At 41.9% G+C, this 27141-nt stretch overlaps 1 protein-coding gene across 12 annotated transcripts in view; it reads left to right on the forward strand.

Moving 5' to 3' along the window:
- The first annotated feature begins 405 nt into the window (after positions 1–405).
- The window catches only part of ST3GAL6 (ST3 beta-galactoside alpha-2,3-sialyltransferase 6), a 46033-nt gene continuing 19297 nt past the window's right edge, over positions 406–27141 (forward strand). Inside the window, exons 1-7 of one of the 12 annotated variants that reach the window (XM_080352164.1) lie at positions 406–656; positions 840–906; positions 19286–19385; positions 20214–20282; positions 21522–21599; positions 24429–24532; positions 25264–25327. In XM_080352164.1, the coding sequence (XP_080208290.1) occupies positions 879–906; positions 19286–19385; positions 20214–20282; positions 21522–21599; positions 24429–24532; positions 25264–25327 (443 nt within the window). In that variant the 5' untranslated portion in view covers positions 406–656; positions 840–878. Of the gene's footprint in view, positions 657–821; positions 907–1361; positions 1490–1609; positions 1695–1872; positions 1886–9861; positions 9964–10064; positions 10143–13557; positions 13576–18920; positions 19042–19285; positions 19386–20213; positions 20283–21521; positions 21600–24428; positions 24533–25263; positions 25328–27141 lie in introns of those variants that run through there. The other 11 variants (XM_080352168.1, XM_080352175.1, XM_080352169.1 and 8 more) reach the window with 11 other exon arrangements.

The raw sequence follows: 27141 nt of genomic DNA on the forward strand, positions 1-27141 counted from the left end.
CAGTTCCTCGTCTGATGGCCGGAGCTGGCTCGAAGGGGGCAGGACACTCACAAATAACTGCCGTGGCTTTCAGTTTACTTGGTTTCCCCCCTGCACCCCCGAGGTGACAATCAGTTTGCTAACTAGCTGTTAATTCGTGGAGGCTGAGGGGGTGGCTAGCGGGGGGGGGGCGGGCTTGCTGTCCTCCGCTCTGTGCGTCTCCCACCCTCCGGGCTGTCGGGGCGGACGCGCAGGCTGTGGCCCTTGGCGAGCCACTGGCCCGGGAAAGGAGGGTGAGTGCCTGCGGCTCCAGCTGGAAGTCAGTGAGAGGAGATACGCTGATTACTGGGGAAGGAGACGCTTTAGCTTTCTTCACGGGACTCTCTCCTCCCCCTGGAAGGCGTTGGTATAAATTGAGGAGGAATTCAGCAGACTCGAGCCAAGTAACATCTCTATCTAAACATACAACGCGCTTCCTTTTATGTTTTATTTTGCAGAGGGGGCTAAGCTGAAACAAGCCCTCCTCTTCATCCTTATCATAAACACCACCAGGTGGGAATAAAGCTGAAGTTACCGAGAGGCTGCCAACAACAGGCTGGACGGCTCTGAAAAGCGACAAGTTCTGTCCTCCTGTCTCGGATGGTTTGAAGATAAAATATCTGCACGGCTGACAACTGGTAAGTGAATATCGCTGCTTTACAAAGTGTAGCTAGCTCTGTGAATCTGTGTGCATAGGTTGGGAGAATGTGGTGGATGGTGTCTGAACCCGTATGACTAGGTATGCTGAAAGTGCTTGTTACCGAATTTGACAGCATTTCTTCTGTGAGACATCTTCTCACCACGCTCTTGTGTTATTTCAGGTGAGAAAGCTTCTAGCTAACCTTATGTAAACTTTATACATGCTTCCAATTTTAAAACCTCTTGCAGGTAAGTACTGATGGCAGCAGCTGTCGACAACATTGCTGTTCAGTGCAAATTACCACATGTTCAAAGGCAGAGCTGGCTATTTCGATACATCAGCGTGTTCCTCGTTTAAAATGTTCAGGGAATTGAACTTCCAAGAGGGATGGAGCCTATCTCTACAAGCCTCCATTGAAGAGAATATAATTTTAATCGGCTTGAAAACTGGTGAGATGAAGTGTCCTGGACCTTTCCCAGAGGTTCCTGGGAATTTCCTGGTTAAAAATTAACATCGCGGGGTAGCAGGGACCACGTTACTGGTGGGGATGAGCCTGACAGAAGCATTTGGATGCGCTTGAATGCCGCACACGGGCGGCTGATGCTTGGGGCCGCCTGCGCCGGCGGAGAGGCCGGGCTGAGGCGCCGCCCGGGGCCGGATCTCGCCCCCGGCCGGAGAAGGGCCTCCCGGGGCGGCGCTCCCCAGCGGGCGGCGGGGGCAGCGGTGGGGAGCGGGGCCTCTCTCCGGCCGCCGCCGTGGGGAGCGGGAGGAAGCGCCCCCGCCGCGCTGTGCGGGGGTCCGGTGGCCTGCTAGGCGCCTCCGCCCAGCCAGGTAGGCGGCCCAGGGGCTCCGGGGGGTGGGGGTAAGCGAAGGGGCCGTCCCGTTCTCCCGGCGGCGCCTGCCGGGCGCTAGAGCCGCTCGCTGCGCCCCGGCATTTCGGAGCAGCCCAGCTCTTGGGCTGGGGCTGCAGGGAGAGCCGGCGCGCCGGGCTGCCCCGGGCCGCATGCTGCCGCCACCTCGGGGCTCCCCGCGGGCGGTGAGTCGCGGCGGGCGGGCGCAGCGAGCCCTGCTAGGGTGCTGGCGTTGGAGATAAGGGGTGGGCGGCGGTGGGACGCCGGCTGGAGGCTCCGGGGCCGGGCAAGGCGGGGGGAAAGCGGGCTCATGGGGGCAGGGCAGCCCCGCGCACCGGGAGCTTCTCGGCAGAGCTAGCGGAGACCGCAGCGCTCCGTAAATAAAATTGGAGGGGAGATGCGTGGCTTCTGCTAAGCTGCTTGGGCTGGGTAATCCCACCGTGTTGCCATGGCTGCTGGTCAGGCAGTTTCCGATAAAAGATTGCTTTTAGCGGGGGTACCGAAAGAGAGAAGCTGCCCCTTGGAAATGCCGAGGGCCTAGAGGAAGGAACAATGGCTCTGTGGGTAGTCTCTGCTTTAAGCTATGCAAAGCCATAACTTGTAGTTTAGGGAAGAAACAAACCCTGGAAGTTTTATGTTCTCTTTTTTTTTTTTTTTTTTTTTTTTAAGTCCTACTCGGCAGTGGGGGTGGTGTTTCTGTTTTAGTTATTGCAAGCTGTGAGATCAGTCTTGCTGTCCTTTCTCAAATTAAAATTTCTGGCGAGATGAACAGCTAATCTATTGGGATTTGTGGCTGTTGTGCCTCTTTTACCCAACTGGAACTTTCTGTCCAGATTTTTCCGTCTTTTTGTTTCTCTCTTCTTCACCTGCTTTATGCTGTGCTATTGTTCTGTACAATATCGATGCAAAACTAGAAAGGATGAATTTTGTGATGGGATGAGATTACTTGTTTTAACCTGGCAATTCTATTGTGGCTGAACTGTGTAAAACTCTTGTATATAAAAATATATAGCTTCTATTGTGGATAATGTCATGGTCCCTCTTAAAAAAATACATTCAGGGAGGGCTTAAAGGAAGAAGGAGCGTATTGAGTGAGGCTTCCTACCCATCTGTTCTGAATAGGAAATACTCCTCTCTGGTTAGTTCACAGAGGTGATATTTCTGAAACTAAATTAACTTTCCTTCCATATCTAAGATTGCACCAGCTATATCCTTGTTTTTCTTCCCACCTACATGAAAGAAATCTACAGATCCTTCCTTCCAGCTTGATGCAGTACCTGCTTGTTTAGCATGTCTGTCTCTCTGCTGAACTGAAGAAGAGACAATTAAGTTACTCTTTAAGCTAACAGCTGTTTATTAAAGCAGCAGTGTTAAAGGTGGATGAGTCCCATGGTGTCCCCGAGGGTCATCTTGGCAGTAGGAGACCTCTCCTGCATGTGGGATGTATGAATCATCCCGTGAGACTCCCAGTGACCAAATACCCTGCTGTTCAAAACCAGGAGGAAAGTTTCTCTGTGGAAGCAACGACTCGTTGGGGGAATGCCCATGGGAGCAGCTGCGGAGTGTGTAGGCAGGAGAGCAAAACCTGAAAGCTGGCAGGAAGATCACAAGTGCCCTGGTCCTAAGTGGTAAAGAAGTGGGGAAACAGACGAGTTATGGTGTTTTGGCTAGGCAAAGTGATTGGCGAGATGTTATTTTGATATGTACAGTGTGCTGCTTTAGCAATTACCAAGGGGAGTTGCCTCACTGAGGAGGAAGTACAGCAGCCAGAGTGGTGATGGGTCTCGTTCACAGTGGCAAGTGCTTGAGGGTGCTTCTCCTTCACCACTGCCTCAGACCTTTGAAAGCTTACAAGCAGAGACAGTTTTAGAGGATTTTGAATCATTATGTAGCTGTTTTGGATAGAAAGCAGCAGGGAATAGGCATAGTCTTTCTTACGATAGCTTCTTCGTGCCATTAATGCTTTTATCTTGAGCTTGTTTTCATTGTTAGTTTCTGGGCACACCGTGATTAATGCCTTCCAGTAAAGGTTTGATCTGTCCACCCAAGACAGGCTTGGGAAAGTTCTCATAAACCTGCTTTCACTGATTTGTGGTTTTCTGCTTCTTGCGTGTTGCCTCATATGCTGCTGAGGGTTGTTTCAAGTATTTTGATCTGGAACAGGCTGCAATCACATGGGCATTTGAAGATACAACTTGCAAGACCACACCATGGACTCAAAGGGGCTTGTGAGGAAAGGCTCTTTTTTACTTCTAAGCATGAAAGGTTGTTTTTACTGTGTGTACGATGGGAGATAGTTTGCTGTGGCACCCTAGTTAAGTGCATTTTAGGTGCGGACTCAAGATTACTTGAAATATCTCTTTTACAGACATCCTTCCTTACAGATCCTTGCACTGTTTTAGCTAAATTGGTTTAAATGTGCACTGTGAATTTAAGAGGAGTTTAATTTAGCAAATTTAGGACAACTCATTTGTCGTTCATTTGAATAACTTGTTCATCAATTTCTCTGGCCTTATAGAGAAGCTAGTAAATAATATTGGGAAATTAATTTATGGGGTAACTGTACAGGGTTTTTTGTTTTTCAGAGCCTCTATTTTCTACATCTGTTTACTCAAAAGACTAAAAGCTTCCTAGCAGAATAAAAAGCCACTGAGCTTCCCCATTAATCCAGTTTATTTTGCTTCAATTTCTGCTATGCTATGTATGACTAATTCTGTATGTATTCATAGTCTTCAAGGGAAATGAAAATAAAACTTCATTTACTTATTTTATTATTTGATGTTTGAACTTGTTGAAGTGTTAAATCTTTCTTTCATCGTCCTGCTACAGAAGAACCTAAACCTCAGGTTTTCTTGATGTGTATTGAAATTGGGAAGAAAATGTGACGTGCAAGCTGTTGTTTCATTTTCAAGTCACCTTTCAGTAATGTGTGGAAATTAATTTGCTCTCTCCTTGCATTTCAGTGTATTAACCACTGATATCAATAGCTGCTATTTGTGCAGAAAGCTTGGAAAGCTGGAAAGTGATGAGCAGCGCTAGCTAGCATGTGCTATGAAGCAAAGATAGGGAGCATGTGCTTTGACCGCAGTATCACTACCTTGTTAAAAATGCATTGAACAAGTGGAGGTACACAATGTGGTAAAATACTTCATGGTGGTGCTTCTTGCTGCATTCTGTGCCTGTCATCTTCAAACATCACATCCTTTTAAAGTTCATTTTGTTCGGGCGGAGTGGCTCTTCAGTGTTCAAAACTGGACATTCTTTAGTCTTGAAGGCAAAAGCAAAGCCTTTATCTTAAGAGGGAGACTTTTTACAGCGCTGCCCACAGAGTGTGCAAATTTGGGTATTATCTGGTGGACGCTTAAAAGTTCGCCTGTAACTGTTTTGTGTTGCTTTCTCTCCCAGCCCTGGCAGCAGCAGTAAAGCTGGAGTACATTGTGCTAGGGCTGTTCTGTGCATTCCAGCATCTGTGGGGAGCTGGGAGGAGCAAGGCAAAAACTTGAATAGCCCCCCACTTGCCCTGGCTAGGAAGGGAAGGCTGGAAAACTTGAGGAGCCACAAAGCTGATCCTCCCTCCTGTTAGAAGGGCAGGGATGGAGTAATCAAGGAACTGGTTTTAAGAGCAGACAGGAATGAAATGAAGCTCACACTTGATCATTGAAGCTCTTCTTAATGTTTGTTGATTTACAGTGCAAGTTTCTATTCCCTTAGCAGGAATATTGCTTGGGTTTTGGGCCTCTAGCCAGTAGGAAACTTTATTTGTGAGGTGGGTGGCTAGCAGTCTTAGATTTCCATAGACTCTTCAACTCGCTCATAAAAGAACAGTTTCTTGCCCTTGTGGATACAGGTTGGAAACACTCAAGTAAGCATCGGCTGCTGCAGAGCTCAGAAAAGCTCTTTGTTAGATGGGATCTGCAGATGGACACTTGAGCAGCACAGCAGCAACCGGCCGCTGGTTTCTTTCCCTGCTGCTTTTCAGAGCCCAGTGGCCAGCAGGGAAATGACAAGAGTGCGAGGGACACATCACTGGCTCACCTGGAGCCTTAGCAGAGACAGGCAGTGGAAATGTGCATATGTAATGGCCATTTAATAGTCGGTATGAAACGTGTGTGGGCATATGAAGTACAAATGATAGCACATGTGGGATGGGGGGAGGAGTAGTCACTTTCCCAGGGTAAGAAAGGAATTAAAGTTGTGGTTTTGTCATTATGTTTCTTCCAATGTTATTATTCGTTTAGGTAGTTTCCTCCTGGGCAGCTAATTTTTGCAGGTGTTGCACTGACAGAGTTTTTTTGGCTACGTGATGACCTGCGTGGGCGAAATGATCTGTTTAGGCAAGGAAGCATCCAAGCCTCCCAGTGTAACACAGGGGACAGTGCGGGGGAAGGAACTTGTGGATTTTCCTCCCTGCAAGGAAGAGAGAAGAAAGTGCTTGCTGCTTAAGAGCTGTTGCTAAATGAAATCACAACCTTGTTCATCTTTTGGCAGTTAAAATACATATCTCCTGTTTCTCTAATGTTCTTGAATAGACTTGTAGATGTCCTCCACCAGTGTCCCATCTGACTACCCTGGAAACATTATTACCTTGATCTCCACAGAGCTTCAGGTAGGCAGTGTGTGGGACTGAGACCAGGTGGAGGGTTAGTGGTATAAATAGGAAATACCCTGTAGGGTTTGTTTGAACATAACATTTGCACAAGATTAAGTGGAGCCGTAGTATTAAATCCACTTAATGGAATACTGGAGCAAGTTAGGATTTGTCCATGTTGGTGAATGTGCACAAGGCTTGCTGGCATGTGGTAGCTAGTCTTGCTCATGCCCCTCGTGTAGACAAGTTACTGCCTTCTAATTTGGTTAGCTGGGAAAAGGCTGTGGTTTTTTTTTTTGCTGGAAACAGTTAAGGGCAAACTACAGCTAGGTCTGCTTGCAGTGTTTTGCAGTATTTAATGAGACAAGGTGACTGTTACTTGCCCCAACTGAGAATTTGGAAGGCTGTGTATCTTTCCCTCCCTGCTCCCCTCCCCCAGTTTTATAACCACCCATGGCAGTTTTAGTTCACCATTCTCAAAAAGTCAAGGGCCTTGGGACTGTGTACTGAAGTGCCCTGTGGTTCAGCAGCTCTGATGTAGCAGGACCCCTTCAGTCTCCTCTGGTGGGTTTCCTGGCCTTTTTTCTGCCCTGATTCCCAAGTGTAGATGTTGGCAGGTCCACAAAAGGATGCTAAAAGGAGTAGGCAGGGATGTCATCTTCCAGCTCCCGTACTAAACAATTGTAGGTGCTGCTAAAGGGGAATGTGTGAACAAGTGTCTGTAATGTGCTGTCCCTAAATGGCATCTCACTTTGTCCCTGCTAGAGATGGACTAGTGGGCTAGATGGCCATACATCTGACATAGCAGAGCTCTTCTTGTGCCTGTGTTGCCCACCTTGTGCAGTGGAGCACAGGTCAGGTGTGTGAACTGGGTTTTGAGTAGCCAGATGGTTAAAATACTGGTCAGCATAAATACTGTTTGTACAGTTTCTCAAGGTTGACCGCCTTTTCTTGCAAAACTTGTTAAGGAAATACTGTTACTTAATTTTCACTGGAGCAATTTGGATGGAATAGCTATTTTAATTCCTTATGTGCATGCCATAATTTGTTTTGAACTTGGAATATCTGTTCTTGGATGGCTTAGACTCAAACCTTAGGTTTTGTGTTACTTTAAAGATTTCTAATCTAAATTGAGCATGTTGTTTAGAGCTTTGTGGAAAGAACTGTGAAGTGAAATACAATATGCATCTCCTTCAGATTTCAGAGAGTATTTTCTATAATAAACAGTGGTTGGTGTCAGAGTGACTTAAGAGTGGAAGCTGAGTGACTGAAGCTGCGTTTTGAAGCTGAGTGACTGAAGTCAGCTAACAGTTTATTTGTTAAGTGGCTATAAAGGATATTTAAAATGTTTAACTACAGACAGCTGTTTTGGAAAATCGGAATACTTTTTTGCAAGGCTTTTCAACATTTTAGTGCTTTTTTTTAAATGGACAGTGGCTCTTCTAATATCTCTGCCACACAATTGTGTGACAAGCAGATATAATGGAACCAGGTTTCTGATGTATTACTGCAGGTAGACTTCCTTATCTTTAATGAAAGATGAGCCTATACAGTTTCTTTGTTCTATGCAGCTGTCTGTTTATTTTCACAGAACTTGTAGAGGTCTCAAATGCATTAAGTTCCTAATCTGCTATCAAATTTGACCGAAATTAGCCAAAGGGGTTCAAAAGTTCTATGGAGAAGGAAGGACATGCATGCATCTATACAGGGTATGAGTGCATAAATCTCATTTCACGCTAAGAACACATGTGATATAAGAGAACAAAAAAGCCTTTTACTGTACTGCATTTCACGCTCTCATGGACATGAGCGTCATCTGCGGCAGGAATACCAATCTGATAGGAAGGACACAGTGATGCTGGGGGCTGAGCTGGATTTGGTATGGTCAGGGTAGCAAGGAAAAGACATCAATAGGCAACGCAGCCGGTCCTGCTTACTGCGTGTCTTGCTCTAAAGGACTTCCACTCTTAACACTGAAGCAAATATCAGACTTTGTTTTATCCTTGCTGCAGCGTGGGGCAGTTTGATAATGGAAAAGCAGATCTGGACCACAAAAGAAGTTGCCCTGCTGTGATTGATGGGGAGATGAGCCTCATGTTGTCTCAGGGCTCACCCATTACTCAGAGGAGCTGCTCACACATACAGCCCTGGGCAAATCCAGCGCTCAGCAAAGATCAGGAAGGGGAAGACAGCTGAGCTATCTGAAGATACTACAGTCCTGAAGAAACTCCTGTTCCTTCTGCTGCAGCATTTAAGGTCTGAGGTTTGAATAGCACAAACAGACACTGTTTCACCTACAGCAAACCAGACTGGACTGAGAAAGTAACAAGTTGAACTGATGGAGGGAGCTGATGATGTGCCACTCCCTCCAGTTTTAGGGGCGACTGTCCCTTTTTTCTTCAAAAAAAAACCCACACAAAACCCAAAACAACACACTGAAAAAAAAAAAAACCCAACTAGAAACCCCCCCAAAAGAGTGACACATCAGTTTGGAGGAGGAAGTGAGCTGTGTTTAACCTTGAGCAGGGACTGAGGTCTTAAAGTCCTAAATGGACAGCTCTGTGTAGCACTGAGAAAAGCGTATAAGCTTTCCCGGCATTCCCTACTGACTAATTTAGGCAGCTTTCCTTCCAGACAGATGACAATTGAAGATTACCATCAGAGATAATTAGCCTTCCTCATGTATAGGTAAAGAAACTAAGGTGCATAATCTTAAACTAGGAACTCTGCTATAGGATGAATAACGCCTAAATGTTACCACTGCAATATGGGCTGTTGTAGTACCATTTTATAGCTTTGTAAACACAGAAATATGTAAATGAACTTGTGCAGACTTTTTCATAAGGACCTGAGTTCACTTACAACAACTAACAGTTGCTCTGTGAAGAACTCCAGTTCTGGTTTTGTCTTTTAGCCTGCTCCTTCGTCTTGGGTTTTTATTGTAAATCTAGTTTCAGCTTTGTCTGAGGAAACACACTATTAATGATGCTTTGAATGCTGAAGTTGAGTACACCTAGGTCTTTGTTCCCCTTGGAAAGCATTGCCTTAGAAATAAATTCTTATGTGTGTGGTGGGTTTTCTGTTGTTTTCGTTGTTTTGTTGTTGTTTGTTTTGTTTAGTTAAAACCAAACCAAAACAACCAAAAAAGCAAAAACCCAAACCACACATGTTGACTTACTGGCAACCTTTCCCATTCAGAAAAGATGTTTGTTATGACTTCATGTTATGCATTAAGTGTTCTTTAGGATTATGTTTTTCAGTTATGCTATGTATCTTGTAACTCTCAAAATCCTCAGGATAAGTACTGTTTGGATACTGTATGCATTAGGTTTTCTTTTATTCACGTTTAAGAAATGAAACAAAGCACTAAAAGCCTTTAGGGGGTCAGATACAGGCTCTGCTGCAACATATACAACAGTTCTTTGCTGGCTCAAAAACGTATTACGTACACAAAACATTCTTCTAGTTACAAAGTTGTTTATTAGAGTGTTTTATTTTGTGTGTTGTTGTTTTTGTCATAAATAAATCTTTTTGAGCATTAATACTAAGAAAACAAAGCTGCATATAAGGAAGGCTTTTGAAAACAGCCTTAATATTTATAATACTTGAGCTTTTCCAGTCTGGCACTGTCAGTTTGGGTTTAGCTTTCTTATAGTACTTAGCAGTTAAGGTGTGTATTCTGATTAATTTTCAAAATCCAAAGGCAATGTGAATGTGTTCATTGCCACTCTGCATTGAGAGTACTGGAGGTGCAAGGCATTAATGTCAAGAGAAGCTCCTCAGACTGTTGTTGTCCTGAAGCTTTCTTCTGAGCTGGCAGGATTGCTGCCCTGGGAAACTTCTAAGACTTGATAGTAGTGTGTGGGGTAAGTGCTACCACTTATCTCTGTTTTCCTCCCTCGCTGAATTTATTTAGCTTTACGCTTTTCACTGACTTGTCTTGCTGCATTCCTGAGAATCCCAGAGCTCTCCACTGGCACACGTGCATTGCGGCAGATTGACTTGCAGAATCTGCTCTTGGGGTAAATTCTGTCTCAAACAATTGGTGGGTTTAGTTTTTTTGATGCGTGGTGTAGGTGGGTTTTTGGGTGTGTATTGTTTGTTTGTTTTCTTTCTAGCAGCAAAGGGAGGACAGGGAGCAACACAGCAAAGATCAGCAAACATGTTTGGTGCTCTGACTACAGACATGCTTTGCATGTTATTTACTTGAAAAGCAAACTGTTCAGTTTTGTGTGCTGCTAGGAGCATGTTTATACCTATTCTCTGGGCCTCTTACTTGCCTCTTACTTGTGAAACATAACTTGTTACTTTTTAAAATACAGAAACTAGAAGTTCTGGTAAAAAGAGCTGTGGTGTGGTGAGGTGATGGCAGTCTGTGCATATTTGGACTAAAACCATGATGGGAGCTTGCAAATGCTACTGTGAAAACTAGTCATACAAAAAGCACCAGTGTCTCTTCAGGGACAGATTCTGACATCAGTACAGATCAATGTTTATACTGTTATGACTAAGCAAGAAGAAGTTAGTCAGATTTATGTGGGATTTACTGTTGATGTAGATTGAGAGTATTTCATTCTCCAGGTGCTGGTAGTGAAGAAAGTGTGGTTTTTTGTTTGGTTGGTTTTTTAATTTATTTTAGCCTAGGGCTGACATTATTTATTTTCTCCAAGCTTGACTGGTAGATGTAGTTTTGCAATTCTCAGCTTTTTTTTTTGGTGAGAGCTGAGGTTAAATCACTAGCTCCAAATCAGACAGAGCTAGGTGTTTCAGATATCCTAAGCATTATTAGAAGACAAAGTGTGCCTTGTTTTACGGTGAACTTAATGCTGTAGTGAATGTGCATGTATAATACAGAGGAAATGATATGATAGACCTTTATTTAGATTGATCATAGTTTCGGAGGGGAAGGAAGGGGCAGGTGGACTAGTGAGCTGCTGTGGTTTGTAACTGAACCGTTTTGAAACCTGACTACTTTGGCTATTTCCATCCTTTTCTCCTTCCACTTTTCCCCATCTCTTTTCTCTAGGAAACCTAAGAAGGATTGTTCATTTGACTTAGAGCATCTGAGTCTGCGGGGCAAAGGACAGTGGGTGTGAATGAGTAACTGATGTTGTAGTGGCATGTATATCTTTATATTAATAATTTTTTTTTTCCTCAAGTATTGTGTAGTGCATCTGTAGTCTTTGTTGTTTAAAAGGGGGTGAAGACACAAAACAACTCAAAACCATGATGCTCTGTTCCTTCAGAAGAGCAGCTCTCAAGTTGACAGAAAACTTAGCTGTGCAAATCAAGGTATGAGGAGAAAAGGACTTGAACTCCGCCCCCTAGAACATGTTGCATGGCTTCCCGTCTTTCTGGAAGAAGAGCTGAAGGGAGTCAGGAAATGAAGGCTGAGAAGGGACAGTGTAGTCACCACAGTATGCCGGAGGAGCTGCATGGATATTTTAGCACCTGTTCTCTGTATTTTGTCCTATCATGTATTATACTGACATCTATGATCTGTAATATATAAATAGCAGCCTAGCTTATACTGGCTAAAGCTTTAAAGGTTAATCTGGGAGAGTACAACAGGACTGGAAGAAATCTTTCAGCTAAGGCTGTGTTACTGAATTTGTGTTTTGGTGTGTGGTTTGTTTTTTTTTTTAATTATTTTTTTTGCAGGTGTAGTTAGAGCTGGATTTGTCGTGTTTACTTTGATTAAAGCTTTGGGATTTGGGGAAAGAGAGCTATCTGTGCTCAGCTCATACATTCTTTTGGATTTGCATGCATAGACTAGCTTTTGACTGAACCCAAAATACTTGTTTTTCGTACTGCACTGCAGCTCTGTGGCTGCTGGGCATGGCAATAGCTGCTGGTCTGTGTTCAAGTGCACTGGAAGAAGAAAGAAGGGGGGAGAAAAATGGCAAATGATGTTGAGGGGAGGCCTGTGGAGGGACAGGACAGGGAAAGCATATGGAAGTGTTTCTTTACATCTGTGCACCTTTGCATAAATTGACCACTTCCTTCTAGTCCTTATCTCAAGGCATGAAAGTGGGCAAGAAGCTGAGGCTGTGGACTTGATAGTATTATTTTTGTAATTACAGGCAAGGTTTCTGGAAATCTGTGATGCTTAGAAAGCACCAGTTAAAAGAGAATGTGGTAATTGTTATTTTTTTGCTTCCCCTCAAAGCTACAAGTGGGATTTAGATCTACTCAGGGCTGACTTTTAAACTCAAGTTAGCAGTGTTTAACTGTACTACAAAAAGTGTGTCCATTGCTGGAATGAGCCCTAAGCCATTTTAGAACATTAGGGAATATAGTTTTCTAACTTGAAGGGCAAAAAGAATTTAAAACCAACATTGACCAGCTGGGAAATATAAAACCAGCTATTTTTTACACTTGCAGTTTTGGTTGTGTGTCTACACCATGCAATGGAACATGGTGTTACCTTGAGCTGGTGCCAGGGATCCACATCGCACTGTGATGATCTGAGCCAAAATATTAGCTCGGCTCTCAAGGGTGGCATAGCAACACTGTCGTAGCCCCAGCCTGGAGGTAACATGTTCTGCCACTCAGTAGGGCCAGTTAACTCCGCACCACACAGTTGCACCAAATACTGCTTGTATTTGAGGACCATTTCAGTGATACTTAATACCTGTACTCCATTGTATTGTGCTTATCAGGGTTTTCTGGCAGGATGCGCTGGCTGATGCTTTGTATTTCTGTTTTTCATCCCCAGCGCTAGTAATTGGTGTCAGTATAAGTGACATTAAATTTTGCTAAAAGTGATATCTCTGTGAAACAACGCGCATCATTGATTGTGTTACCTCTGAGAACAGGATCACAGCAGTCTTTAGCAGCCAAAAGGGGGACTGTTTCATTAAGCTTTAAGAAGTTTTTAGTAACTTGACCTAGGCTTGTACATGTCTTCTTGCTGTCCGAGAAACAGTCTGAGTGCGTGCAACTTCTCTTTGGTCTTTGCATTTTTCTCGTTCCTGCCCCCAATGTGGCACACATGAAAAGCTGCTGGATGTTCAGACAAAGGGAGGGAAGAGGAGTGGAAAAGGAGTTACACAACTGGACAGATGATATTGCACTAGATAAAAAGGAGGGAAGAACAAGAGAGTCTGAGTGTGGTGATAAGAGTTTAAGTCAAGACTTACAGGCCCTTTGCAGCTTTTGCCAAACTCTCTCAATTGCTTGTGTGTCTTCCTGGTATCTCCTGCGAGTAGCAGGCTGCAAACCCTTGTTTCATAGATCTTGCCTGAAATATTGAAGGGCTGTTTGACTAGAACAAGCCACCCTACGTGACTTATTGCATTTAAAAGTGATAATGGGAAAGAGCTGAGAGCCTGGGGCTGGACGTGAAGGTTTGGAGGGGTGTGGGTGCTGCATTGCCTGTTATGCCCAAGACGAGAGAAACTGCATTCGCTTCCAGGCCTGCCTGCAGCCTCCTGGAAGGGCGTTAATATCCCTCTTCTACCAGCCATCCTGTTTAGGTAAATTAGGATTGCAGGGCGTGAAAATAAAATAGATTTAACTTTACTCAGATTCTTTATCAATATCTTTTTGCTGAAGGATGTGCCTGCGTGAGAAAGGTTCCTGAGCTTATAAGTAGGACCAGAGAGTCACACAGGAGGGAATGTGATGGCAGAGATCTTAGAAGATTTTGGACAGGAGCAAACTGAAATGGTGATTATAAATGAAAAATACTGATTAAGTTGTTGTTTAGCTTTGTTTTACCCAGCTGGCGGGCATGTTCTGATGAGGAGCAAGATACTATTGTCTCTACTTGAAGCACAAAAATGGGATAAAATCGTAATGAATTGTCCACAAAATGATAAATGTGTTGTTGTCTCTTGTGGTACAGAATAGGTTTCACCATTAGCAGGATGATGAAAGGGAGGGAGGCAAGCACTTAGGCCCTAAACCAAATCTATTAAATCTTGCAGTCTGTCATTAATTAGTGTGTAGCCACACAAAAGGTCAAAAGTGGACACAGCTCTAGTCTGCATCTCTCCCCAGTAGATTAATGTCAGCAGAGGCTACGTTTCTAGCTGTAGTAGCTGATAAAGAATAAGAGCTAACTAAATATACTAAACATCACTACTACTCTAGTAGTAAGTCTTCTTGAACATCACTGCTTGCTGTTGAGTACTTGGAGAAAAGACTATCTTGCTATTTCTTTTTAGGCCTTCTGCAGTAGTTGGAGAAAGGGTAGATCTTAGGGGAAGCATTGGAAACCTGCCTTAACAAAGATAATCTGTCTCTGAAGGAAGGACATCTCTTTTTTTGCAGTTATTAGGATGTCATGGAAGTAAATGGCTAGTTCGGTATGTTGTTGGAAGGGAAGAAGGCTCCAGTTTTCATAGTCAGTAAATACTGCTGCTTATCCCCTTGTTGAAAAAAAATAGGGCAGAAAGAGCCTGAAAAGTCTTATCTTCCAGTGCAGGCGAAATCTTTAACTGCTGATAAAGATGGTACGTGTGGTGTGATGGTGGAAGTCCCCAATGACATTTTGACGCAGTAAAACCTTATTTTTTTGGTGTCATGTTTCGCACAGGCCTCCAGTAGCAGGAATAACTGCTTTATTTTTGTGTGGGGTGGGGCAGGTTAATAAGAATCTTTTCCAATTAAGATGCTGTTAAACTTCTCACTTCAAATCACTGTTGTGGGAGGGTTAGAAATGTAGTCTTAATTCAGGGCCACTTTGCTAGGATAACCCAATATGTCTGCCTTCCTCATTTAAACAATATTTCAGAGGTCTTCTGTTTCTTAATAAACTAAAATCAAAAGGACCATTGAAAAAATTTAAGGCACTAGACTAACTCAGCCACATCAGTAGCTTTAAGACTATTGTATTGTCTGCTGCAGTGTTTCCTTCCTCAAGAGGGGGGAGAGTTAATGAACTATGCTTGTACTTAGAGCAAGAAGTGGAAGAGTTAATGCTGAGTCGTGTATACATTTGGCAGAAGAAATATGGAGGTGCATGCCATAATGTGCTTATGTTTTGACAGCTTGAGACAAATGATAGCATGAGAGAACTCCTTGGTCGTCCTTCCGCCGGGCATGGGATACATCCTGGCCAAAAGGCAGCAGTGCTGCAGGACTGGTGATCACAAGCAAGCCCACAAAATACTGCCTACATCATAAAAAACCCCTGATGTTCCTTTTTAAAACTTCTAGTAGTGTTTTTATGTGCTTTTTCCCCTGTCCCTTTGAATTTCAAGGTTAACTCAAAGCACATTTTTCAAGCTCACTTCCCTTCCTCCCCCATAGCTACAAGGGCCAGGAATGTGAGGTCTGAGTGAGCCGAAATTTTCGTGCTGTCAGTTAACTGCAGCAGGAAGAAGCTGAACTGTCACAGGACTGGGTATGGAGTTAAGAATGCTTTGAGATGAGTAGTACTTGATTTAGCAGTAACCACTTTTTAGTTAAATGTTTATTAACTCTTTATTTTGGTAATAGCGGTGATTTACAAATAAGTGAGACAGATGGAAAAGCCTCCTGCATTGTATTATTAACAACCTAATTTTAAGCAAGAAAGCAAAAGGAAGGCTTGCAAACATTAAGAATAAAGGTGATCATAGTATGATTATATCATTTCCCAGTCCAACAGCTGTAGTTTCCTGTGTGATATACTTCTTTTTTTTTTTAATTCTGTGGCTGCATCAACTCATATGTAAGTGGAAAGATAAACAGAGGCTACAAGATCATGGCTCATATCAGATACCACACTTAGTAAAGTAGCAGAATAAAGATGAATAGTAAGTAAAGATGCACCTCTGAGAAGGACGTTGGTTCTCCACTTCCACCAAAGGAAGAGAAAATTAGCCTCTGGGCTTTATGTAGCTGACTTGTCACACACCAAATGTGTTTCTGCTGTGGGTTGGTCAGAGCTGGGGTGGACCCCACTGTCCATAGGAGATGCAGGCTGATCTCTGAGCTCTCTTAATACCATTACAGGCTGTCTTGGCTAATGTTGTAATTGCAGCTCTGCCTTGGCAGGGCTGGGAAGTTGAACAGCGGAAGTTAGCTTACGTTACTATTAAAAAGTGCTTGCAAATCTTTTTATAACACTTATGCATCCTGTTGCTTGCTTTCAGAAAATGGACCAGCTAACACCATGAATGTTGGGCATTGGGTTTCTCTCCACTTTCATTGCCCCTCACTGTAGGCTTTTCAGAAAGAGGAGGGAATTGAATGGTGGAGTTGCAGCTTTGTACTCCTTGTTTTGCTTAGCCCTGGCCAACATTGACCTAAGGGTGTTATGACCTCTGCCAGTCAGGTTGATGAGCTTAAATCAAGATGCCATGTCTGTGTGGTGATAGATAAACAGGATCGTGACTGCCATTTTACATCTGAAGTGTCAGTTGCCTCTTTTCTTGCATCTCTGACTATGAGAATTTTCTAGTGCAATATTTTCATCATAGGAGTTTGTTTTCCTTTCATTAACTTTCTATAACACTCAGCTATTTCAAATAGGAAGGGAGAGCTGGAAAATGCTGTCCTCATTAAAAATACACACAGAATAATTTCTTCTGTAAACAAGGCAATGGTTCTGTTTACTAAATCAGGTTAAGAAAGTCTTCACTAAAAATACAGCTTTTTTTGACTACAGAACTTTCTCTTCAAAACAGGGAATGAAGTCAGGCACTGGGATATGGGATGGTAAGAAGACACTTGTAAAATTAAAGACCATTTTACATTCCTAAAAGCTGAGTTAGGTACATGCTTAATGATGTTGCATTCTCATGTGTGTAATAGGCTGAATGTCCTGTGTAAGATGCTGGAAGTTGTTACAGATTCCTTATGATCCTATTTGAAGAACAATGTTGACGTCTGTTTTCTTGTTCTAATGATTTTTTTTTGCAGGCTGTACAAATATCTTTGTAAATACTTTACAAACAGAACATTTTTTTTCTGCGAACAATACTGTTATGCATAATATTTTGATTTTAAAGGACCTTTTATAGGCAGCTTTCCATATCTTTTCTCTGTTTTGAAGAGTTGTCTCTTCAGCAAGGTTCTCTTTTACATTTCAGTCAGCAAAATCAGCAGTTTAATCAGTTGTTAACTTAGCAAGTTTATCTGAAGGGCTTGTTCATTATGTTCTTTGTTTAACTGAAGTGTGGGTTGATTTAATTAGTAAGTAAAAAGTGAACAGTTGCTTTCCCCTTTAGTTTTAGCAAACTTTTGCAAAGTGGGAGGGGGTAAAAATACTGACAATGAAAGGAAAACAAAAAAAACCCCAAAACGAAGACTGCAGTATGATTTTTTTTTTTTTCAAGTAAATGAACCAATTGCTGTTAATGACACTTGACTAAACCCAGTAGGTGAGTTTTCTTGTAATATTCTTGCAGTTTTGGGGAAACACTTACAAAATTATTGCAAAAGCTCAGGGTTTGGTCTAGAAGTTGACAATGACTGCAAAAAAAAGAAGAAAAATTGCAGGGACTCCTCATGAAGAGTCAATGGAGTTGGAGCTGTGGGGGAGGCAGCCTGCCTTCCTAATGGGGAATGAAAGGTTGAAATTGCAACAGCTGCAGCCTATGAGTATTTCATCCAGCACAGCCTGGAGGATATACTTAAGGTTGATAGATTATAGCTTGTTCATTGTATGGCTTTGTTACTGGTACATGCTGTTATAAAACCCCATCTCTCACCCTGCACTTAAAGTCCTGTGAAAGATACTGGGTTGGGGGTGGAAGATAAATAAGCAAGTGGTGGCTTGTTGCACTCAAGTAATGGTAACAAATAGTTCACTGTTAAGTATTTCTTCAGGAGCGAAGCTGAGTGGCAGTAGTTTGCTTCTCAATTTCTATTAGGAAAATACAGCTTTTTCTAGTAGTTTCTTAACCTTTAAAATAAGGTATGATAAGATGTTACTAGCATAAACCATATTGCTGTAAATCAGTTGGACCAAATCTACCTCGAGTTTTGTTGCCTTAGAGTTGTTTAACGCAGGTTTAAAATAACAGCAACTTTAATTCCATTTTGCTTTTTAGAATTATTAACAAAAAAAAAAGACCCACAAACAAAAAACCAAAACAACAACAAACACAACAAACCACAATGCTAAAGGCTCTGCTCTTGGAAAATGCAGCAGTGTGTTTGGATATGGCTTGTTTTTGCTAGATGGTTGTTTATTACCTTCACTTGAAAATATAGATGTGCAAGGAGGTGTTTATGCTTTGGGGTGCACTGAACCTGCTTACCATGATAGGGGGAGAAGTGAAAATAATAGAGGGATATAGCTCTCGAGTAAATTTTCACAGTAATTTCTGGCTATTTTGGACTTTCAGAAGATTAAGCAACAATAGTTAATCCATATCTACTGAAAGGGCAGCTCAGTGTTAGACGTGAGCAATGCAGAACTTGCTTTTTTGCCCTGTGTATCTTGCCAGATAGAGGAGTTTCTGATATTTCTCTGGTTTTCTTTTACCAGCTTGTGCAATAAGGTGAAAACTCTATTTGAAAAATGAATATTTTCCTTGCTGTTTCTCCATAACTTAGCAAGTTCCACGAATTGGGTCCTAACGTTGTTTCCCTGCTTTGTGATGCGTGAAAACAGCATTTTTCTGTCACTTAAGCAAGGAAGTCTGGTCTGAGTCAAGAGCTGGAGACTGTACAGAGCATGAGGGCATAAGCTTCAGTGCAGTTTTAAATGTCCAAAACCAGAGTTTCAAGGATATTCTAACAAAGCCAGTAGCAATTTGTGGCAGTTCATACACTATTCTGCTTCATCAGCATCAGCTTGTCTGCGTCCTGCAAATGCCAATGCTTGTTTAAGTGTGTAGTTATGGAAACCGATAGTGGGTGATGCAATAAAGAGGGGAAGTGCAGGTACCTGTAACGGCGAACTTCTGAACCAAGGGGGCTGCCAGTGTACAGAAAGGAGTTGCTACTCTGACATGCTTCTGGAAGAGCCCATATTCCTCTTGTGTCTTCAGGGAGAGCCTAGAGTGAGCCACTCTTAATGTTTCTGTGGAGGAGTATGCATGTGTGATAAATGTAGAGCAGCATTGAGCTCCTGTCATTGGCACTTGGTGTGAGGAATCAAGCTGGAGAGATCTCCTGTCAAATTTGTGGTGATAGAGGATGGCTGTAATGACTATGATTTCCATTTGTGGGTTTCAAGATGCTTTATAAAAGTTCATTTTAATACCATAACTTGATTTTTTTGTTGTTGTTTTTCTTACATTTCAGGTCTACCAGTCATGAAACGAATTCTTCTGTTTTTTATCCTGGCTGCTGCTGTTATGTATGGCATACTGCATGGAAATCTGTGGAGAAATAACCTCTACTGGTATGGTGATGCTTTGTTCACTTGTGCAGACACCCTCATGGCTATGTGAGAAATGTGCCTGTGAGCTGCTGTGTCACTGAACAGCTGTTTACTAGTCATCAACAGAAGTCATTACTACTCTGTGTGTTTGTTTTGAGGTTGTGGGGTTGTTGTGAGTTTTTTTTGTTGGGTTTTTGTGTGTTTTTTTTTTTTTTGTTTCGTTGTACTGAGGGAGTGAATGTGATTGTTCTGTCCTGTCCCCCCCTTCTCTTGTGTCACTGTTAAACCTAGTAGTCAATTTGAGCCTGGTTGGTTGGAAAGGTCAGGACCTCAGAGACAGTGAGTTTTGTGAAAATAGGTGCTCAGGTGAGGAGAGAAATCTTACTTGTGTTTGTTGTGTGTCCATGTCTCCCCCAACCCAATGTGTGTTTAGTTTTAGCTTGTTCCTTTAGATATCTGATAAATGATGTGGGGAAAACCTGCTCCACACATGGGAATAACTGCAGGTGTAGTGGGCACCTTTTGAGATGCTGTGATTTGCCAAGTCTCAGTGGCAAATGTGTGGGAAGTGAGCCTTCATTGTCTCCAGGCTGCACGGGTCAAGTGGCTTGAGACCTAAAATTCAGGGTGCTTGTCAAAGAACTTGAGTTTCCATTGGCCTTTGCACAACTGTGACCAGGACTGACCAGATTGTTTGTGTTATGAAGATAATAGTGATAGCTTTCAAAAGTAGTGATTGATGTGCCTCTGTTTGTCTTGTTTATAGCATACAATCGATAAGAGTGAGTGGCTTTTTGTTGTGGTTTGTTTCTAGCAAACCACAGTGTTGTGACATTTCCCTTTTTGCAGGATTAGCTTTTATGGACAGTCTTCCTCTGTGAGGGCCCCTCCTTCCTATGAGACTAGTGGAGTTACCCAGTAAGTTCAGCAGTTGAGCATTTTTGTGGTGGGATTTTTTGTTTGTTTGGGTTTTGGGCAGGTGGGAGGTATTGAGACTAAAATCCATAGACTTTGTTTGTAGGCTCCCTGTTCAACTTGTTATTGTACAGCTGTGTCCATTGGCTCTTTCTGTTATGAAAACAATTATAACATGTCTGGCAGAAAGGAATTTATCCATGTCATGTTTCCAGTGTTTGTTTAATATTTATGGCCACTTACAGTGACTGTCTGTAAAAAGCAATTAATTGTTTGAAAGACATTTGTTTACAACATCATAATTTCTGCAATTTTGAGTTATATCTGAATAAAATTAACAGAGCTACGAGGGCAACTTTTGTGCGTAAAATTTAATAAGTCAGAGATGTTGTTCACTTGTGATGTGCAAGTATGTGTAGAAGCAGACCTTGCGCTAGTATGTTCCTGCAACTAGGGTGGTGGGACTAATGAGTGCCTATGCCGAAACTTAAAAGCAGGCTCTGTTCTCTCTGAAAATCGTATTGCAAAATGCCGTCTGTGAGGCTGATGGTGGAAAGCAACCAGCTGGCCAGCTGATAGATTTCACAGAATGCTTCCTCAGTGTCAGTATTCACATGACAACTTGAAGTTACTGAAAGCAATTAACCTTAATGGTCTCTTTGGCTTGTGACTCCAATGTGGTGGTTTCATCCTTCTGTTCTTAATACAGCCCAGATGCATGCGTTGCTCAAAATGAACTTTACCCTCCTTTCTGGGCTTCATATTTGTTATTAATTGGGCTAAATTGCCAAGGCAGGAATCTGCTTAGAAGTGTAAGTCTTAGTCTTATTATGAGAGGAATGACCTATCCCTAAAGAATCTCATTTTCCTTGAGGTACCCTATGTGGTGCTGTCTATTCCCTTCTCCAGACAAGACTCCCCTGAGGAGTGCTGGTGATGCTATCTGGTATGGCTGCAGGGGGTGGTTCAGCCCAGGTGTCCTGGTTCTCTGCAGGTGGGCATGAGATCTCACCTCTGGTTATGGCTGCTTTGATAGCTGGTGAGCAAGGGAGGTGTGAGATAAAAGCCTTTACCAGTAATACTAGTAAAATCCATCTTTTGGAATACAGATAGAGGCAATAATGAAAATCTGGTGTGGTGTTAACCTGGTAATCAGCTTACTAATTTGGCTTGTCCAAGCTTCCCTTCATTATTGCTGCTGCCCATTCCTGTTCTTGCTATTTATTTTAAATTGTTTTGTAGGCTGCCACCTACAGATGTGGAGAGAAGGAATGCACTGGACACTTGTCTCCTGAAACCAGCATTTGAATCTTTATTGGGGTAAGTCTTCTGTGGGAGGTGGAGGGGAAAGGCTGTGCTCATTGAGGTAAAAATGGGCTGTTTACATATTCTGGACTATTTTACATTTTGATTCACCTCTGGAAGGTATAAATTTTGGGCTGGGGTTTATTGCTGATTTTCCTGGTTGTGGCAACACAAGTTGTTTAATTTGCCATTGTTCAGCATCTGAACAATACCACACAACCAGTTCAACATGATGATGTACTGAATAAATAAATAAAGACTTCCTCTTCAGATATTGTAGCTAATAACAGTGAAACAATTTTAATGATTGAAATACAAGCCTTTTTTTTTTTTTTAACCCATTTTTACATTCCCCTTTTACATTCCCTGTAAAAGAAGCTGTCATGTCCAAGACTGAAACTCAGGCATGCTGCTATTAAGAACCTGGACTTTAAGACTTTTTTGGTAGTGAAGTATTTCTGTAGCAACCGGGGATCAGAGAAGTTTTGAAAATATCTTGATTTTATTTGGAAAGAAGAGTATGAAATGTGCAAAAATTCACCCCATCCTTAATGATATAAGATTCTTCCCCTTCAATGGAGTTTTAATTTTAATGGAATTTAATTTTAAAGAAATTTGGGATTATTCATGGTTTTGGTCTTTTGATAGTATTGTTGAATTGTGTGTAGGTGTCCTCCACTTTTAAGTATTTATAGGAAGATTCCTTTGTAAAGCATCAGTCAGATGGAAAAAGCAAGAGCTTCAACCCAAAACAAAGGAGGTGTCCAGTCACAGAAGTGCATCCAAGATGTTTGTGAGGAAGCACAAGTCTTAAATGAGATCAATGAAGTGCTACAGGACCAGAAGCTGTGTTATTGGCTTTGTCTTTTACCTGAGCAAACAATGTCCTTGAGAAAGCCTGGGAAGATGTTTAGACCAAGGCTTGTCTGAAGGAGTCTTAAAGCTCTAAGCAAACACACCATTGCTGCTTTCTTTTTTTTTGTCCTTTTAGTGTATGAGAAAGCATGGCTTTATTTCAATGCTGTTATAGTTCTAAAGAACACCAAAGGATCTCAGGTTCTTCTCCCCTGAAGCAGTCCTGTAGTCTTTGTGTGTTGGTTAGCTGCCTGGCCTAGAGTGGTGGTCCCGGGTCCCTCACCCACCCAATGTCCCCCAGGCTGTCACTGTGTCAGAGCAGCCGTGGTGCTGTGTGAGGGTGCAAGGATGGACTTGGGGATGCACAGCAAGGAGGCGGCAGGTGCAGAGCTAGAACAAGAGTCTGGCGTATTTCCATTGCTCCTTCACAGGGATAGTTTGCGTGAGCTGAAGATCTGGTCTGTGCACTTTGGCAATTGCCTGGGGAGGTTGAAAGGATTTCTAACCTGGCAGAATTATTTATTGGAAAGCAACCAGAGCTAGAGGAGCTAGAATTAAGGATCTCTTTGCACTAGGTGAATTATTTATGTCAAAGCTTACCAGCTGTTTCTGAACAGCAAGGTAAGTTATTAAACTTAATATGGGTGCTTAGTGCATGATATCTCAAAGTTGGCTGGTCTTGCTTAACCAATGTCCCAGTTCTTACTGTATGGGGGTGTGTCATTTTAATTTTTTTTTTTTTTCTGTTAATATCTTCTGAATATGTAGAGTTTAAAGAGAGAGATACTTATTTATGAAGCTGAGAGGGAGGGAATTTTTTTAACAGCTGTTAATATTCTTACAGGAAAAACAAGTTATGTGCTGGCTGTGGGTATTTGTGATCAACACTATTTTTTATCATTGTGACTGTATGCTTCTGCATTAACATTTTAATACAAAACCTAGTATGTAGGACTGCTACAAAGTCTGCCAGTTCAGTGAGTGCATGTCCGCTTAACTCCAAGGTGAAGCCAGGGGCATGGTAGCATGTGACAGGATTTGGTCTCCTGTTCATTCTTTTGGCTTGACTTAGCAGATAAAGGTAATTAGAGTCCCTTCTCTCCTCTGAAATGACCCTTGTCTACGGTTACTGTCTTTTGAAGAAAGAAGTGACCTGTTTCTATCTTGATGCTTGTAAGATACGATACTGTCATGCCCTAGTTTGCAGGAGGAATGGGTTTTGGAGGCAAACCTCCTTGTCATCCCCACATGCCATCCTTCTCATTGCAGGGCAGCCCTGGCACATTGACCTGGGCCCTTTCAAACACCTGAAGATGCTCTGCCAGAGCATACCTGATATGCTGCAGCGTTCAATCTGTGGGACCCTACTGGAGTTAGTGTAGAGTTAAAAACCAATGAGATGTGTGTAACGTGGATGTGAGAAGTCCATACCTCTTTGCTGTATAGCTGTACTCCTATTGCCCCGAACTACTTGATGTCAACACAGCCATGAAGTGCCACTTGTTTGGAGTAGGAGCACATCTCAAATAAGCTGATGTTTTCAGGGGATGGTGTTTCCAGGTCAAAACACCTTGTTTCAAATCCCATTCTTATTTATTAAATTGTCATATATAATAATAACAGAGGCAGCAAGGAAAATTAAGAGTTATGTACTTTTCAAACCTGAAGTTGTCTTCTTGAGTTATGCATTCTCTTAAATATACTGTTTCATGGTGTAAGCTTTCAGTCGTGTAATTTTAGTGTCTATATAAGTTACATAAGCAGAGAAATCATTTATCTCACTCTCTACTTATATTTTCCATGATAAAGTCTTTTCCTTTTCTGTCACCTGCATTCTTTCTCTGTGTCCATGAGTTTTCTCCTTTTAAAAATTGATAATACTTGAAGTAGGATAAAGAAAGCTTTTTTTAAAAGCAATTGTATGAACTATTAGCTTATTCAAATATGTCACGTGGATTTTTGAAACTTCTTTCTTTTTTCCTTCATTAGTGTTGACAAAATATACCCATTCCTGTGTGCTAATGATTTTATCAGAGTGGCAGAGTTCCACGGGAGCGATAAGTTTGAACTGCCTTATGGAATAAAGAGAGCAGGTTTGTGTTCCCCATGTACCTTATTTTTTTAACGGAAATACATAAATGTCATGTAAAGCCACCTGAATCTCTGGCCCTGGTCTTTCCTGTTCATCGATGCCAATCCTTTTGGGGGTATCTAGCAGTGACTTAATGGTTTCCTTTAGTCCCTCTGACCTGGCACCTTCCTATTTTTAACACTTAGAACACCGTATTGGGGTTGCCTCTCTTAGCAGAGGAGCTCCAAAAAGATGAGAGTGAGAAAGAGTGGAGCTTATTCAGCGGGCTGGAGTGCTAAAGATATTTAAGATATGATACTGTCCCTGACTGTGCAGCCCCACCTTCTGGGTCAAGGCTGCTTCTGTTTAGTTTGAAGGTGTCTAGAGGAACAAAGAAAGGGAATTACAAAGGGAAAACCAAGGGAATTAGGATGCATGTCTTGGAAACTCTTCCAATACTTATTTAATGTATCTAGAATTTATTTATTTTTTTTAATACAAATTCCATGCCATTTTCCAACAAGAGAGTGTTTGGGTGAGAAAATCTTCCCAGAGAGTAGCTCTGATAAATCCAAATTTGACATCATTGGTTGACTTGTGGCACTAAATTACAAGCATTCTTATTTTGAGTTTCTTATACCCAGTGTGTAAGAACTACTGTGTTTGAAAATGCTGTGGTCAGAGTGGCATGATTATTTTTATATTGGAAAGCACTGAACACTTTGATTAACTGCCTTTATATTTGCTTTCTAGAACAATTTTTTCATTTAGCTCTTTCAAGACTGCAGAACTGCGGACTTTCCAATGAAGATGACAGGTGAGATGGTTTATTTGCTACTGTCCCTGTTCATTGCATTTTCAATATTTATCTGAAAAAGAATGTCAGTGGCATTATCCTGAAATTACTCAAGTTAGCCAAGATGCAGATCTGACTGTGACAGTGTTCAAGCAATATGTAACTGATACCAAGACATAAATCAGTTTGGTTTTAAACATAAATAGCACCAGCATTTCAGAATAATTTTTCTGTTGGGGAGCTTAAACTTAGATTTCCTTTTATAAGTGCATTATGAATTTGTTAGCTGAATGCAGTCCCACCTTCCTGTAGTATCTTTTTTTATACTCAAGGAAAGTGAAACCACCCCTTAAAAATTGAACGTCATCCCCTCTTTCAAAGCCATTATTAGTGTAAGCTGGAAAATGTTTGAGGTAAACAGATGCAAACCAATGACTGTTTCTACGCAAATAAAATCTTACGCATATGCCCGTGCCCCCTTGTTCACATGTACACTCAGCTTCCTTTTCCCATGAATGAGGGAGATGTTGGCAGCCAGGAAAGGCTCTTCCTGGCATTTCGGGGGAACTGGGGTGCGGCACGGAGCGGAGCATGCCTTAGATAACTTGCTTCCTGTGCAGTAGATTGCCCTGTTTAAATCTCTTGGTTAGAAGCCACTTCTGCCAGGAGTTTTTATTTGGTTTTGGAGGATCTTGCTGTGTGCGTGACTTGTTGGGGTGTGTTTTGGGTGGGGTTTTTTTGCATGTGTTTTTTTTTATTTTCTTGCGGTGGTGTAGTAGGTTTGGCTAGTATATTAAATTCCAGTGTTTACCAAGTAGTGCAAATAACTACTTAGGTTTACAGCCTAGCAAATGGGCTGGCAACCTGCAATATGTCGCGTTAATATGCAGAGTTCTTAATAGAGTTGAATGCAGCTAATGCTAAGGTTGGCTGTACTTGGTTTTGGTTTTTAATTGAGGAGATCAAACAGAAGATTGTTGCTTCAAGGCAAATGCCAGGATCACATTTTAATTAAACTTGAGTGGAATATGAACAAAATAATTGGAGTTTGAGCCTAAGAATTATCTTGGTTTTAATACCCAGTTTTTCTTTTCTTTACCTACCGTACTCCTTCCTTTCCTTCTGTCTATTATCTATTTCTAGGATGTTCAGGAAATAAAAAAAGGAAAAAACACTGTTTTCTATCAGGAGTGTGGTAACTGGGGAATTTTTGACAGAATTGGCTGTCAAAGGCTAGTTTTTTGTCTAGAGTTCGGAGGAAAATGCCAAATGTTGCATTAGAAGTTTCCTGAAATCACAAGTTCAGCACTATAATAGTTTTGGCTATAAAGTTGAGGGGTTTGCAGTACAGCATAGCACTTTCTAAATGGGAGTGTCTGTCATACACATCTAAAGTAAGGTAGTTGGTACTTATCCTTTGAATGTAGGTTCTCTGAGATACAGATACGTTTAGTGGTTCTGGGAAGTATGCTTCATTTTAATAAAAGCAATATACTTCAGTAGTACTGAAGCAAAATGAGAACTGTTACCATTTAGTAGGCAGTGGTATAAACAATCAAGTGTACAATGACTTCATACAATGTATTCTTTTGAGATCCATCAGGTTTAGTGTATAACACTGTAGAAAGGAAGGGCTTTTTTATATACATTTAACCAAGATACAGAGGCCTTTAAATGTGAAATGCTTTGGAAATCAGTCCTAATGACATTATCTTGTAATACAGAATTATTAGACAGCTCTATATTGCTATTGCCCAGTTCAGCCTTCTTGGCAGAATGCGAAGGGAATTTCCATATAAAATACTATTGGAGTGGAGTGGGGGAACCTGCTATGA

This window comes from Nesoenas mayeri, assembly GCF_963082525.1.
Source record: "Nesoenas mayeri genome assembly, chromosome: 1".
NCBI classification, from domain to species: domain Eukaryota; kingdom Metazoa; phylum Chordata; class Aves; order Columbiformes; family Columbidae; genus Nesoenas; species Nesoenas mayeri.